Below are 16,752 nucleotides of genomic sequence, written 5' to 3'. Positions count from 1 at the left end.
TAAGACAGTGCTAATAAAAATCATGATTCTATTGGAATGACAGGGAGTTTTGTCACTTATTTTGGGATAAATGAGACTCTAGTTTCTGTGTTGCTTATTTGAAGTGTTCCTCATTGGCTGATCGATTAACTAACTGGATGTGGGTTTTAATTTGCATAATGTACGATATACTATGCATTTTAATCACTCATCCTAACCATCTACTTGATTGTAATTTATCTTCGTGTTTGTGTATGAGCACGGTTTCTACTAAGACTAATGAAAATACTTTTGTTGTGGCTGCTGGCTTGATAGACTTACACAAGGCTTTCTTGCTAATCTGAGGCTGTTTTGGTGACTATTTCTATCATTTGTTTCAGAAATAACACTGGTATCTTCATTTACAAAGTCAAAGTGCCAAGCAGAAGATGTCAGACAGTCATTCAGTAATGTTCAATATTATTAGAAGAAATAGATTTACATCTCCCAGCAGCAATTTTAAATACTCCAGTTTTAAAGACACATGTTGCACTTCAGTATTTCTGGACAGCAGATGCAATGAGTCAGTAAAAGATTCTGATGTAGAACATAAAGAAGCAGTGAGTGTAACAAGTTTAACACCACTACAAGAGCATTCTGACCACATTCATCCAAATGCCCTCTTTTTTGTGTCATCGTCTATTGAAAATGAAATGAATTCTATCTCCTTATCAGAAAGAAGAGAAGAAAATAGAAGTGCATATTTTTTTGAAACTCCTAAAGTGAGTAGAAAAGGCTCCTCACTACGCAGGAGGCTGCTTTTATCTAAGAGTGTTCCAGCTGGTACAACTGTAGGATGCTGTGAAACACAAACTAGTTCTTCAGGAAGCAGCAGCAAAAATTTATTCTCTTCTGTTTTGAGCTCTGAAGAAAAACTTTCACAAACTGCTTCAGATTCTCCAAAAGATAAAAGTTACAGACCTCTAACAACTAGCACTTCAAAAACTGAGCACTGTAATCCTGATTGCCCAAAATGGAGACTTTCCTTTTCACAGCACAGGACTTCTACAGTAGATGAGTCCAAATGTAAGGACCCCTTACTGCTAGAACCAGAATGTTTATCTCCAATTCAGTGTAAGGATGTTATTGTAAGTAATGCTAACGAATTCAATGCAAGTGTCCTTAGGAATATTAGTGATGGGTTGCTTAGGACTCATTCTTGTGTGTTACCTGAGGCCAATGAGGATAAGTTCCTGACTTCTATCAACAGTCTTGTAGAGAACTTTGAACTATGTGATACAAACTGTTCCCCTGTTAAGCTGGCAAGTTACCCAGATCTTTCAACACCTGAGGATAGTGGATATAATTCACTTCATCTGGACAAATCAGGAAACTCATTGTCTGATCATGAGGGGTCTTGCCAAGAATATTTCCAAAAATGTAAAGCAGGTTCCAAAATTCCAGATAGTAAAAGAAAGACAAGAAAACTCGATCGAGTTAGAAGGCTATCCACTCTTCAGGAACAGGGCTCACAATCAGAGATGGAAGATCATCATGGCAGTCCTGCTACTTCAGCATGTATGCTAACAGAAGAAAGTAACTTTGTCAGTGAAGACCATGCATTATTTTTAGAAGAACAGCCTACTAGTGACCTAGTTTTAAGTTACAGAGATCTGTCAAGAACTCCAGCTCTGAAAGTAGTTCATGAAATTTGCTTGCGAAGACAAAGATCAGACCAAAATGAAATATCAGAGGATGTTGATGGAATGGAGATATTTGCATTAGAACATGTTCTTGCTGGACTTATTGGCAAGAAAATGGGCCTTGAAAAATTAGATATTTTAACAGAATTAAAATACAGAAACTTAAAACATGTTCTTGCTATAGTTTTAGATGCTTTGACAGTGGAAAGTCTATGCAGGTAAGTACTATGGCTTCCCACCTGCCCCACCCCCCAAAAAACCCCCCAAACAAAAATACCCCCAACAAATGCAACCAAACAAAAAACCAACCCCAAACCCTACCTGTTTTTGCAAATAAATTAGAATAAGTTCTGGAATAGTGTCAATAGAATTTGTTTGTTTCTGAGGAAATTAAAAAGTGTGGTCACCATTAACCAAGTGATTCTTTCTATGTAGTTCTAAAAGTATATTTTATGGGGTAATAAAAAAAAAAAAATTAAAAAAAAGCCAAATGTGAATTAGTAAACTTGAAACTATATCACAGTATTTGTAAATTTAAATATATATTAAAATTTTCTTTAAGCCTAGCAAGTAATTTCTTCTCATTACAAGTTTCCCCAAAACACATAGTACTCAAAACACATTTTCTAGATTTTTTTCCGTCTATTAATTTTCCTTAGTTATTTTAAAACATAAAGATGCTCAAAGTATTTTGCTTCATAAGTAATGTTCAAGATTAATTTTTGATCAAGAGAAACTGTCACTTATTTCAAAGAAATCAAGAGTTCCATGTGTGGTGTTAGTTACAAAAGAAATGAGAGAATAGGTGGAGGTATAAGGGCATGAATGTTTCAGAACACTTAACACACAAATGTAATTTTAGAAACAAATTTGGTAAGTGGCTTATGTGGAAGGAAGAAACTTATTAAGTTTTGTAAGTCAAAGATAGGCTGTGTTATTGCAATTGTTCTCTAGACTCTTCTATTATTCTATACAGTGGTGTGTAAGATCTGTGTTTCATAACAATACGGTGAACTAGTATATAGCAGTAGTCTGTAAAATGACCAATAGTCTTATGAAATAATGCAAAAATCTTTAAAAGGTAATCTAACTATTATACTTCAGTAATACTTAGCAAAAATGTGGTTGGATGATTTTTTCATTAATTTGCTCCAGCATTTGGAAAGTAAGCAAAAACTGGCGTGAAATAATTGTACAAGATAAAAGTGCAGATGAGAGGAGAAAATTGTACATGAAACACCTCAAAGAAGAAGCTGGGGTAAGGTTCATCTCAAAGGTAATATCTTTCTGAAGTGTGAAAAAAGACAGATCAGAGGAAAGAGGAACTATCTTGTAAAGGCACAGAGAAATAGCTGATATAGACAGTTCTAACATGAGTATGTAAAGGATTCTAATAGTAGATCGTAATTGCTTTGGTTGCTTTTTTTCTGCCTACAGTTTGAGTGCTAGTTTTTCAACCATGTGAGGCTCTTGCTTTTTCCTTTCTCCAACCCCTCATTTCTCCCTAAGAATCCTGTAGGACCTCATCCCTGAATGATTCTGGCTTTAGAGCTTATACCCTGATCGTACCTTCATGCCATGCTGTTCCTCATTTTCCATTTCACTCTAGTCTGCAGTGCTCTAGGACCCACTCTAGACTACTTCCTGATTATTTTCAGGACTGCTTGTGGGTAAGCTCCTTCATGGGTATACTTGAGAACATCAGAAAGATGTACAGAAGTTTTTTAAGGAGTATCTAAAAAAGTAAGCATGTTTACCAGCAGTATAATTTGCAGATCCTTCACACTTCAGTGTAACTTTGCTTTTTAATTGTGACAAAACTTATGTTTGCTATTTACATGCTTGCTATTGAGTTGTGTCCTAATTCAGATACATGAATTAGGACCAGTAAAGTGCTGAAAGGCAGATGGCTTTTTACCCTGCTCATGGGACCTTGTGTTTAATGGTTCCTGTCTCTTGTTTCCTTATTAAATATAAACATTTAATGGGAACTACATACTATACATAATTCCCCTTTTTACCCCCCGCAAAAACCAGCTGCAAATCCCAAATGAAAAAAAAGCCTAATTTGCTTCCTGTTTTTTTTTCCCTTTTATAATTATAAACTTTAACAGGAATATTTCTTGAAAGCTCAAGATGCTGCGACAAGACTTAATGTTCTCAATAGATCTGCTCTAAGGCCTGTTCAAGCTCAAGCCAGAACTCCTGTAGCGCAACTACTACCTTCATACACTGAACTTACACCCAGGAGATGCAGTTCTGATCCCCATTCAACTAGTAGACGGGAGGAATACATAAAAGTAGGTAGCTAAGAAACTCTTCACCTCCAGTTATTAGAAAAATTTCATTTACAAGATCTAAGATGCTCTTTTCTGCCTCATTTTGCTACAGGTTGCTAAAACTCTGTTCACTGATGAAGCTCTAAAGCCCTGTCCAAGATGTCAATATCCTGCTAAATATCAATTGGTAAAGAAACGGGGACTATGTAGCCGAGAGGCATGTGCATTTGAGTTTTGTATTTTATGTCTGTGTGCTTTTCATGGGTCAAAAGAGTGTAATAGCCTATCTGCAAAACGGAAGAATAAAAAAGATGCTCCTCCTGGAAGTGCGCAGAGCAAAAGAAATTTAAAAAGACTCTAAATTTGTAAGGCATGCAAATCCTTACATTTAATTTTTTCCCCTTCTCCTATATTCCTAATCTTATTCATATTCTTCCTAAAAACACGTATTTTGAAAGTCTCATTCAGTGTGTTTTTGCTGACTTATGAAGGTAACTTCTCATGTATATATCTTAATTCAGTATGGTTTTTGTTCTTGAAAAAAGTGAACATTTTAAAATATTTTATGTCTTGTTTTACCTGTTGTGTAGTAGCTAGGCACTAACATCTTAATATTTTAATAAAGTGTATCTTAAGTGTCTGGAATATGTAGCTTACAGTACTTCATAGATGTTTAAAAATGTGATTCATGTCTTAATGACAAATTAAAGAGAATTACTTAATCTTTAAATTGGGTTTATTTATTGTTCACTTTAAATTACAGTAAATATTTTTAAAATATCTTAAAGTAGGACACTAGTTATATATGCAGAAAATACTTCTACCTATATAAATGATGTTACCTCAAAAGCAATATATTAGTTATCTGAATTTTCTATCAGAATATTTTGTTGTTCTCTTAGCCTCTGTAATGCAAGTCAATAGACTAGCAGTTTCTAAACCAAGCTGATGCTGTCTGGATATTCTATTGTATTGTTTTTTTAACAGAGTTTTTGTCTTTGCTTGAAGACTTCAGGTGATAAAGCATATATTCACATATCTAAGTATGCTGTTGCATTATCCTTCTTATTATGAACTTACCTACCTTATACTTGATTTAAGTAAGGTTTAACTTTACTTCAGCTCCCAGGTACTGGATCATTCTCATACTTTGGGTTGTATTAAAGGATTATCTACTGCTAGAAATCATCCTTTCTCTACCTGTCAATTTAATTAAGGCAATTCACTGATTTTGCTTTTGAACTAAATATGCTGATTCTTTACAGAAAATGAACTCAATCTGCCTCTTGGACTTTAAACGATTATTGTGGTTTGGGTTTTTTGGTGTGCTTTTTTTAAACTCCCAGCAATTGTAAACAGCTTGAAGTACAAGTGACAGAAGAGGACACAGCACTTGTTAAATGAAGATGTAATATCAGTTTACTTCTCCAATTGACATTGTCCTACTTGTCCTTTCAAGGAGTTCATTTGTCACAAGCATCTGGCAGAAACTTGTAGTCAGCCAGTGTTTCTTTCCCACTCTCCCTCTGATTTTGTCTTATGTGTTAGACTTGTGCTGTTATTTTACTGTGTGGATTTGTAGGTAAGCTTAATTGTTGAGCTGTTTAAAAAGTAGTTTGATAAAAGAAACCAAACAAAAACAAAGCGCTTTCAAGTAAGTAATAAGCTGTGTATTTACCTCTAGTATTTATTCACATATATCCTTATTTTTATTGCCTTAAAATTACAAATAGCAACTTCTGAGATTTGCCCCCACCCCCCCGCCTTCTTTCCATGCAATCTGTGGATGTTTAAGACAAATGGACCAGGATAATCCACATCAGGATGTTCCAGAAACATTGCTTCTTATTTTTCGTCTCTAACTGTTGTGATTTGTAATTTGGTTAGTACTTTTAGCATACTTGATTTCTGGGACAGTAGCTCCATATAGCATTTAGAAAGAGGAGGAACAACATGGTTAGTAAAATGCCATAGAAGTTTTAGTGCTAACTCTGTTAACCAAACATGGTATCCTTAAAGAATGGATCAACCCAATGCATCTGTCAGAAAATAATTTTTTTGTGTGAATAAAATTACCACACTTTCATTCCGTACTTATTTGTATTTGTAAGCTTTTGCATTACTCTTGTCTGGGGTTAGACTGGTACTATTTGAACTGCAAGACTGCAAGAGGAGTTTATTTAAAGTCTGTTACGAGGGGAAAAATTGAGGAGAATGATTTTGGGGCAAGCCTGGAAGTATAGAGGTATGTGCATATATAATTTCGGTTTAGAAAGAACAGCATTACAGAGGAGGAGATTGCAGGCAAGGAAACTGCTAAATTACCTGACTCAATATTTGCATTTTCCTAATTACTTGGAACTTTAAGTGTTCAAGGTCCACTGAAGTTTATTTAGTTCAGAGAACTATTGGATTGGTTCTTTTATTCTTAGGTATAAAGTAACAAACTATATATCTTTAGAAATGCTTAATAGTTTGTCCTAAAATTTAAACTGACATGAGCTACTTACTAAGCAGAAAGTTATATTACACAATAATCTGAATGCATGTATTTTAATTTGGGTTAGTTTTGTTTCTTGTCATTGCACTATCAAATAAAATAGGGGATGATATTATTCTGCATTGCATTTAAGTACAGCATGTCATAGCATGTCAGACTGCTATTGGCATCATTGCATTTTAATTTGCTAAATATCAATGTACTTTATAGTATCTCAACTTTTTTTTGGCAGACAATGAGACGATTTAGCTTGCCTAATACCTGTGCGGTATTACAGTCTGGAAATATGTGAGGGGAAAGTCTTGTTTTGAAAAAATTAACAGTAGTTCTGAATGTATTTCTGAAACAGGTGCACCTTCGGATGGAAAGCCATGTGGGATCTCAGTCTAAGAATCAGTTGTTAAGTATCCTTTCCCTTTGAGGAAAGAATTTTGGTAAGTTTTATGACCTTATCCAAAGAGTTTGCTTTTGCTAAAATCTCAACAATTCAGGGAGAATAGGGGTGATAAATTGGTTCTGGTATAGGCATTATTTGTTTCTAATGGTAGTATCTTTGACATCTACAGTGTACATCCAACAAGGAGTAGCTTGAGAGGGGGAAAAAATACCTGAAGCTTTTAAAATGATTTTAAACATTTGCCCCCTGTTTTGGCATGTTTAAAACTTTTTTTTTCCTTTTAAATCTGTATAACAAAAATCTCTTCTTGAATCAAATGTCTCTATTTCAGTTAGGTCTATCACAAATGTAACTATGCTCTGGTGTTCAGGTGAAATGCATTCTTTGCTGTTGTCCACTGCTACACCGGAGGATGGGGGAAGTGAGAAAGCCAGACATTTATGGGTAATGTTCCTCTTTCTGACAGTGATTATTTTTTTAAAATAAAATAAGCTTTATGCCTTGAAAAGGGAGAAATAAAATAATGATATACTTAATGTGTGAGTAAAGGATAACCTGTCTAATAGGACACAAGGTTATAGTTACCTCTTAGCCTCTAATAGCTCTGGTGAAAGGAATCAAAATTCTTTCATGATATTTGATTCTTTTATTGCCAGAAATAAATCTTTGGGGTCGGAGAGTGGAAGTAACTTCTATTTGAGTCACTGTTAGTATGTTTTTCTTCCTGCATACTATATCCCTCAATTAGTCTCCATTATATACCACTAAGCTATGTGAGTCTGGACTTGAATGAAACAGGAAAGGAGAACACAGGTTCTTACTTTATAAAAAAACAAAGCAAAACTGTGCTCTCCCCCCCCATCCAAACCAAATGAAAAAGCCCCCCAAAACCCCTCATTCCCAAACAAAAAAACCCCCCAACAGTCCTTGAATGGTAGAAAGTCATGGAGTTCATGTCCAGCATCTTTCTCTTTCTACTGTGCTGAATTGGTTCTGAGGTCTTAGGTCAGGTACTAACTCTCCTAGGTAGCACAGACAGATGCAAATGTGGTCCTGGAGTAGAAATGATAATGGTCAAGAGTTTCCTAAAATATCCTGCCCATGATTATTTTCCAGCTCAATTTTTCTTATAATTGACAACAGATTGTTGGAAAGGGAGGAGTGAATTGTCTTTCATTCTGGAAGGTGGGGATAATGAGTTTAAAATTAATGTTCAAGATAAGGTTTTCAACAGTGAATAAACAAAATATTGTTTCCCTTCAGAGAGGCACGATGTGTAGTGGGAGGAGTGATGTTACCTACAAAGGATGCCCACGAAATGAGTTTTTTTGAAGGTGATGGTTTGAGCTAGAGCTGTGGGTTTAAATTCTAAAAAAAAACATTTTAGAAGTAACCTTTTGCTGCTGACAGAGGCTGCTGCAAGAATTGTACTTCAGAAGTCCTATTTTTGGAGCAGCAGCCATAAACCTCAAGTGGTTCATGAGAAGGAAGTTGAAATTACTTAAGTTTCTGATCATTCTTCCCTTGTTGACAAGAATGGAAGAACTTAGGCAAAAAATTTTTATAAATCTTTTGAATTGTTTATAGGATAGAGAATGTTAGCATGTTCTATCACTAACTAGCCAGAAATTATAAAAATTTGTTCATTAAATGAAGGAGCTCCCAAACATCTTTCTTATTATTCCATATATTGGTTATTCATTAGTACCTCTTAGAAAATTTAGGCCATATAGGTTAACTTTAATACAAGAACTAATTCCTTGTCTCTCTGTTTTCATAGGCACATGAAGAAATACAGCAGTCCCAGATTTCAGATTTGAAAGGGTCTCCTGGAGTGCCAAGCTCTTCTCCCTAGTGTTAACTCATCAAGTTCTGTCTTAAAACTGGATAGAATACTGTCTCATGACCTTTATGTTGGAGACCTATACCAGATTGCTCTATTATTCACTTAACCAGTTGCCTTTTTTAGCATTGCTATTAAAAATAGCTATTCTATAAATCTGTTCCTCCCCTTAGTTTTTTTTCTCTAATGTTATGATGTGTGTAGTATGAATACCCCCTTACTATTTATTTGACAAAAAAAACTCTGAACTTAGTCTCATCTTAGATACAACCTCTGTTTTTTGGGTTGTCTTACCAACTCTTCGCTGTTTCCACTGGAATCTTCCTTGAATCAATGCCACCAGTATTTCAGGTAAAACCTCGAAGGGCTTTCTTTTCTCTACCAGAAATACTAAGATTAGCATTTCTTTTATGTCTTCCACACGCTTGCAGTTTAGTCACTAGGTGACTCCTGCATTCTTTTCTCACAAATTTTGAAAAGATCTCAATTTTCCCCATATATTCTTACTGGACCTTAAGTGCGTAACCTCATATTTTGTACTACTAAGCTTCAGGCTTTTCCTCCCCTACTTCAGTCTCATAGTGATTTAGTATTTGATTATATTAGTTTTATAATGCAAATTCTTTTGTCTGTAGTGGCTCTTACAGGATTTTTTGGTGCAAAACATCCAGCAGATTCTATTATCACTTGTCAGATGCTCCAACAAAATCTAACTGCTTCTTGGGAAAGATGTGTTTTATATTTAGTTAAACAAAACCAAAGCTTTCTGACTTTCTGAGCTTTCTTGAACTTTCTAATTAGATGAAATTCTCATTATAAAAAGACTTAACATTTTTTTTCCTCTTAACTTTGACAAGCCTCTGTACAGTGTTAGAGGCTACCCAAACCTGTTGGAAGCCTAAATGCTAGTAAGGCTTTAAATTGAGCTGGGTGCCGAATGGATAAATAGTAAAGAATCCAATTCTTCAAAAACTGGATGGCATGGTGTTCTGAATGACCTCAAATGCTGAATACTAGAAGCTTCACATAAAAATTGTTCTCTGACTTGGAAACAGGAGTTCATGGTTAAAAGCCCCTCTAAGTTTTCCCCTTTGTGCTCTAATTCTGAAAACAGTTCTGCAAGGGTTGTTGTGTCTTAATTCTGTAGGCACCTTCCATCTCTAACAAATGGGATGTGGAAATTGTGCCCATATTTCAGCTGCTTCTTTTCAGGCCTGAATCACAGTGAAAAACCTGTTTCTGTAAGCTGTTTTGTGTCATGACTGGAACCAGCTGAAGCAGTAGAAGGATAGTAACCTCTGGCAAAAGAGGGACGGGTAGGTGCAAAGAAATAGTACCCTACATAAACACAGTAACACTTGCTAAAAGTTATCATTTGGAGCTGCGAGGCTATTGCAGAATTACTCAGCTGTGCAGTGGTCTTCCACTTAACCAAAAATGTTAATTATCATCCTCAAGTGCTGCTGTTGCCTAATTGGAGGACTCTTATCTCATGTTCATCGAGCAAACATTAAAGTTTCCTTAGCACTGAACTGGGTGTAATATGTTATTTGGGGCCTACAGAACACATCTCTTAGGGGTGCTTGGCTCTGCCAGGACTCAGTAGCTCAATATCTAGCCTAAATGTAGACCATTGAGATACAAAATGAAATTTTCCTCTGGTAAGAGTCCATCACGTTTTCCTGGTGTGTGTTTTGATAGATTAAATGCTACACAGATTGTGGCAATAGCAGCATCTCTGGCTTTTAAACATGAATTTTGGTTGTGTTGAGAACACTCCCCTGTTTTTGGAAAAATTTTGTACAGAAGAAGCACTCCCATGAAATATTAGAATTTCAGGTTCAGTTTTTCTCCATCCTTTTCCCATTGTGTACTCTGTGGCATATAAAAATTATTATTGGGATGTAGCTTTGCTGTTGGGTGTGCGTCCCAAATAGGCTCTCTTACTATGTCTATGATTCTTCTGTGAAGGGCAAGATATATGTCCTGTTTTCTGCTCCAAACAGAAATGCACACTGGTGCACTACTTAAGTTCCTGTTCTAGACTTCTTCCTCAGTGTAAATAATAGTCAGAGTAGTTCAGGGAGAATGTCATACAACACAGAATGGATAAGAAGGAAGCAAACCAATTATTTAAATGCTTTGTTCAATTAACTAATTTAAACGTGAAACTATCTTAAGGGTTGAACTGCTTTTGTCACTGAAAATAGTCCTTGATTTCAAATGCAAGTGTTGATAAAAATATTTTATCACAAGGGGGCACCAAAGATTTTTCTTACAGAGCAGAACTTTAGTTGTTTTTCTTAACACACTAACTCAATGGTACAAGTGAAAAATGTTTTGAATAGCTTAAAGCAAGGGTGGCCATAATTCTTGCCCCCAGGAGCTGCATACCAAAATCGTCAAGAGAAGAGTGGCATCCTGGGAAGCAATTCAGATGGTATTACTTCTCCAGGGCCTCCTTTACGGGGTGAAGTTGTGCTGGGCTCACAGCCAGGTTCTACAGCAACCAGGCAAGATCGTAGAGTCATAGATTGGCCTAAACAGTGCTGCTGGCTCAGTTCCTCTTTCAGGCATGGACTTGGATTATCTGTCAGTCTCCATGCCAGCCTCACGTTGACTACAAAATGTAACTCTCTCATGGTGGTGTTTGCAGTTTGAGAATTGATAGTTTCAGGAACTGCATGCTCTGGACTTTATTTCCTAAATACAGAAAATGTATTTGATAATAAAATTCAATGTAGTTTATCCATACTTTGTGAAACTGTAAGTGTCTCCTTGATCTATCACAATTTAAAATGATCATAGGGAAAATATGTATTTTATTCATACTTAATTGATGTTCTGATGGCTTTAGTGAAGAAGAAAGGGTACACGCTAACTTTTTAAACTCAGAATTGGGAAGGGGCTAAATATTCCCACGTAAGATATTTTAAACAACATCAGAATGCAGCTTTTTTAAAAGTTTCAGTCTGTTAAATGAAGATTAGGTGAGAATTTGGGAACTTAATGTGTGTTCTCTATTCTTTAACCAGGTGCTTCTGGAGTCCAGGAGAGCAATAGGTAGAATACCTTCTAAGTAAGAAGGCTGTAATTTTGTATGCTTTTCTAGAGAGTTATTGAAATCTTAAGGAGCATCTATTAGTTATGGGTTATTGTACTATTCTTAACTCTTGTGTTGATACTGCTGCGTTCTGGAAGCTGATGTACGGGAAACCTTTTTCTCCTTTTCTTTCAGTATAACACAAAAAGGTGGGAACTGGCGGTCAGTGGGATGTGCTGTCTCAAACCACACTGTTGCTATCCAGAGGCTCGATGCATGAATAGTATCTCATATGGATAACTTAGCTCTTAGCTGGGGAATCCTGGGTTTGAGGACACGATGTCTTGTTGATTGTAACAACAATACTGGAAAGACATTCATGCATTTAATGTTTCTTGTTGCATGCATGCCACCTATTGCCAGGAGATGATCTTGTTAGAGGATGTGTTTTGTATTGTTGGCGTATGTTATTCCCACCTGCTGAAGCTTCTTCATATGCCTCTTGCATTGGCCCTTTGGCTGGTTGGAACACCTGTTAAGCAAAGACCAAGGAACTGACCTGACTTAAACTAAGCTACAGTAAACCCAGGAAAAAAAGAGATTGTCACTAAATTTGCTTGCACAACTAGAAGTAAGAAGTGGTGATAAACTTGCAAAGGTTACATTTGCACAGCCAAAATGCTTTGCAAACCATGACTGCAGTTTATCTACATGGAGAGAGAATAGATGGTGACTATGCAATCTTTTGTACATAGTGCCAAAATTCCTGATACATTCCTTGATAGTGAAATATCTGTGAGAAATAACTGTCATAATTTCTTCTGATCTGTATCCTATATTTCAGGTGAAAGCTATGCTATGTTAGCTGTAGTAGGGCTGCTAGCAAAAAACCCTCTCTCTGCCTTGATGTAAACTTATGCACTATGTCATTTTTTATCTTCTATGTGGTTTCATAGCTATGGGTCTAGTAGCTCTCCCTTGATTTTCATATTGTCTTCACAGCATGACTTTATTTCTAACACACTTCGAACTTCCAGAATCTTTTTTTAATAGTCCTTTTCAAAATTAGAAAAGATAGCATGATATTCTCCTAAAGTTCTAGTGTTACTTCTTGAGACACTGATACAATTTCTGAAGGGATCAGATGACTGTGGGTATGAAGTATGTAGTTGGCATGTATGAGGTAGCAAGAGTACAAACATATATCACAAACTGCTAAGTGGTCCTTTCAAATTCTGATTCACGTTCCAGGTATGCCTCTGTATTATCTTTGTCTTTTATGAGATAAAGATAATATTTCTCATATTTGACAAAGAGAAACATAACTTTATTTAAAGCCTTTAAATGTGATAAAACACCTCTACCTTGTCCTGGTAGAATAAAATTGTTATAGAAATTCTTGGGCCATTGGAAACATGGACTAGTCAAGGAATATTCTGTTTGGATAGTTACTGGAGACTTTTGTAGCAGTCAAGTTCTTTGGACTTACCTTCCCTCTGACAGTTTCCTCCACTAGTAAAACATTTCCAATATTGATAGTCCAAAGCTATGTTGCATCTCTTCCTTTACTCTTTAGCCCTTCCTATTTTATTTTTAAGCACTTTTTTCTCTTCATCTAGACTATCTTCAGGAATTTTCTTTTTTCTTTCAGATTTCTTTTGAGGGCTCATATTCCCAATAACTGTTTCCTTGGGTGTCTGCATTAACTCTGACAGCCACAGAATTGCATTAAACTGTGCTGTAAACTAGAACGATCAGATTCAACATGCAGAGGCCATACCACCACAACAGGCAGCTTCTGCCATTTTGCCAACAGAATAATTTAAGGCAGCTATCTGATCGATTTGTGCTTTCCTCTCAGGATGTGACTCTCATTTTAGTAGTTCTGCAGTCATTTAAATAAGTTTCCTAGCACCTGTTTCCAATTTGAGATTGCTGCTTTCAGATGCAAAAGCTAAAATGTGGCAATCATCCGAAGAAAGAGTAGTTATATTTAACTAAAATTGGATTTCTGTAAAGATATTTAGGTATTAAAGATAACCCATGGCAAAATGTCCACCTATATCTGAGAGGGGACATTTCTATTGAAAATCGATGAGAATTGGTTCATAGCTGACCTTGGAGACCCCTCTAGATGCACCTGCAGTTTTTTGAAATAGTATTTGCTGTTTTTGAGTGAGTAATTAATTATGGAGATGTTAATGATTTCACAGTGACCACTACCAGGAACCAAACACAGGTTAGCACCTAAAAACACAAGTGCATTTTTAAATAAAGCCATCTGATTTATGACTTGCTCAAGTCACAAGGAGACTTGTTCACCCATCAAGCTGGCAGAGCTTATACACTTGTTTCTTTGAATGCAAATTTGTCTCAGCAGTTTTCATCCGATTTTCCTGGGTGATACGTTGAAACTTTTCCTGGTAAATGGATGAAAGCATAAATTTCTGAGAAATGTGGAGGAATAGGGACAATGACAGATTAAAGCCTTGACTGAATGTTTGCATGTCCAGATGGCTCTTCAGTCACGAGCAGAGGAGGGATGTGCCAGCAGGGATGGGGAGAACCGATTTGTTTTCCTTCCATTTGTCCTCCTGTACAGATCTCTTCCTGTGCTGGCCTTCTAGATTGTTTCAAATTATAACCATTTTCTAAAAATGACATACTTCTAGGCATTTTACTTTCTCTGGTCTGGAATTTTACAGGTATCAGGCTTTCTAGAACTTACTCTCCATCCTGTCTAGCCATTCATCTTTTCTACAAGATCAGATCACTGGCTGGTGAACCTTTTACTGGCAATACAAAATCAGGTCTGAAGCACACTCACACACAAAATTTGACCAAAATGTGTGATGTTAACTAAGGTAATGAAAAAATATACCAGGTAGCAGAAGGAGAGAAAAAGAACTTTTTTTTAATCAATTTGTTTCCAAACTTGAATTCTACCTAAGCTGACTTGTGGCTTCCACTTCTAATTTAAAAAGATATATTCATCATGTTTCTGTTGTAGTGTTTTTCTTCAAAAATTACAAGCAAGTAGGGAAGCTTAGATGAATGCTATAGACCAAAGACTATGTCTAAACCTTCATCAGAAAGAAAAAGGGGCAGTGGGAAAAGGAGCGGATTGAACATTACTTAATATGATTTCAAATGTTTAAACTAGTTTGGTTATGGGACAATGCAGTCATGTACAATGCAGTGCAATTCTTCCACTTGTTGGAAAGGTTTCACCTTACATTTTATGGGCTATCTTGTTATGCATGTTTCTCTTACACATACATTAGGTATACCTTTCTGAAATATTTCATAATCACAATAGAACATGTCCTGATACATGGTATTAAGAAATCATGTGTTTAAATGCATGCCATTCAGTGTGTTAACCTATTCTCTGTCATGTCTTATTGAATAGAATTTGCATACAGAGAACTTAAGGGCAGTTAATACTTCATCAGATCGTACTACTTAAATTGTCCAAGCTCCCTGAAGTTTGAAGCATTACATTTTATTTTTTGCTTTTCCTATATATCAAAATTCTGGCTGAAATGCGCATCTTGGCTATGATACTCAGCTTGTCTCTTAGGTCTTTGGAAATACTTAAGTGAAAAAGCCACAAAACACAAATTAGCTGAAAAGCTGATCAGATGGGTAAGAACATTCCACCCAGACAATTAGAAGTACTATTCTGGCGTTTAGTAATTAGAGGAGTGATTGTAGTATTTGGGCAGGCACCCCCAGGAGTGGGTGCACATCTGTAGTAGAGGGTGCAAAATACCGTGTGTTTTTAGGAGATGAAGCCATTTCCCCTGCCTCTATGACATTTGCTTGGTTGCTTGTTCACTTTTGACAGTCATCAGTTCCTGGACTTTAAGCTGTGGTCTCTGAGCACGTGCATTTGCTCTGTTTTTGTTTGATCATGGATTCCACCAAAGTCACGTATGAATTAAAATAAAACTCTTTCTTCACAGCTGAAGAGTATGACTAGACATACTATAGTGTTCTGTGAAAATGGGCACAAATGCTAGTTTGCTGGGAACTGGAAGCTTTTGGTGCGTTTTGGGCACTTCCTGAGCACAGCTGATGGATTACACTCCTCAAAGGAGCCCTTCACATAACTTGCATATGTGACATTGTGTACAACTGATCCCAGTGGGATTTATGCCATGCTATGGAAATCAGTGCTGTTCTAGAAATAAGCAGCAATACAACTTACACTGTAGGTGTCTGAAGAATTTATGCAATTCTAGGACCAGATACTGGCTAGGTAGGATGTTTTTCAGATCCCAGTTGTGAAACACCTAAAGTCCACTGAAATCCTCATATAGGAGTCCAAATTTGTTTATCATACAGAACTTTCGCTGACTATATCAGAAATGTGACTTTTTATTGATCATGAAGTACCCCCTTGAGCCAAGAAAGTCTAACATTCTGGGAGTAGACGCTATTCCATGTCTTTTAATGTCTTCTCTTCTTCCACATAGAGTATTTATAAACTTTTCCCTAACCTGGGTAAAATGTACCTTCTAAGTTTGGGCCTGGGCAGCAGGGAAGGCTGCAGGTTATGCTTCTGGTGTATCACTGTTTGCACCTGCTAGGAAGCAGCCAAGGTTTCATCCCAGCCTTAGCAATACAAAGCTCCTCACCTTTTCTCTCTTGACTGCAGGGGAAGTTCTCTACCACAGATAGGACTGAGTTTGTTACTTGGGATCAAGACTTACAGCCTGGTTACAGATGAAGAATTATTTGACATGTGATGTAAATCCATTGATCAGTAGTTGTGTATTTTGAGATTTTTTTAAAGCAAAATCCCACGTGTCTGGAGGGTTTTGCTAACATAGGAGAATATAATTTTGGACTAAGGACTGCTTATGTCAGTTGAGAAAAGAGTGTTTAATTTCATTTCTTGCTGCAAGTATCCTCAGATTGCCAGCGCACAGGCATCTCTTTTGGGACGGTACCATGGGCGTGCCTGACAGCCGAGCCCATCCCAGGCAGGTTTGCACCGGCAGGGTCAGCCCGGGCCTGCTGC

At 36.6% G+C, this 16,752-nt stretch overlaps 1 protein-coding gene across 1 annotated transcript; it reads left to right on the top strand.

Moving 5' to 3' along the window:
- The first annotated feature begins 407 nt into the window (after nucleotides 1–407).
- FBXO43 (F-box protein 43) lies at nucleotides 408–4,301 on the top strand. The gene is made up of 4 exons (XM_010144322.1): nucleotides 408–1,879; nucleotides 2,817–2,919; nucleotides 3,776–3,961; nucleotides 4,053–4,301. The coding sequence occupies exons 1-4, from the start codon at nucleotides 408–410 to the stop codon at nucleotides 4,299–4,301; spliced, it is 2,010 nt and encodes a 669-aa protein (XP_010142624.1).
- The last annotated feature ends 12,451 nt before the right edge of the window (nucleotides 4,302–16,752 follow it).

This window comes from Buceros rhinoceros, unplaced genomic scaffold (assembly GCF_000710305.1).
Source record: "Buceros rhinoceros silvestris isolate BGI_N320 unplaced genomic scaffold, ASM71030v1 scaffold47779, whole genome shotgun sequence".
Classification (NCBI taxonomy): Eukaryota; Metazoa; Chordata; class Aves; order Bucerotiformes; family Bucerotidae; genus Buceros; species Buceros rhinoceros.
This window is presented reverse-complemented; position numbering and strand designations above follow the sequence as displayed.

Coding starts and splice junctions, on each gene's coding strand:
- FBXO43 (XM_010144322.1), top strand. CDS start 408: ATGTCAGACAGTCATTCAGTAATGTTCAATATTATTAGAAGAAATAGA. Junction 1,880..2,816: donor ACAGTGGAAAGTCTATGCAG/GTAAGTACTATG, acceptor AATTTGCTCCAG/CATTTGGAAAGTAAGCAAAA. Junction 3,962..4,052: donor GACGGGAGGAATACATAAAA/GTAGGTAGCTAA, acceptor ATTTTGCTACAG/GTTGCTAAAACTCTGTTCAC.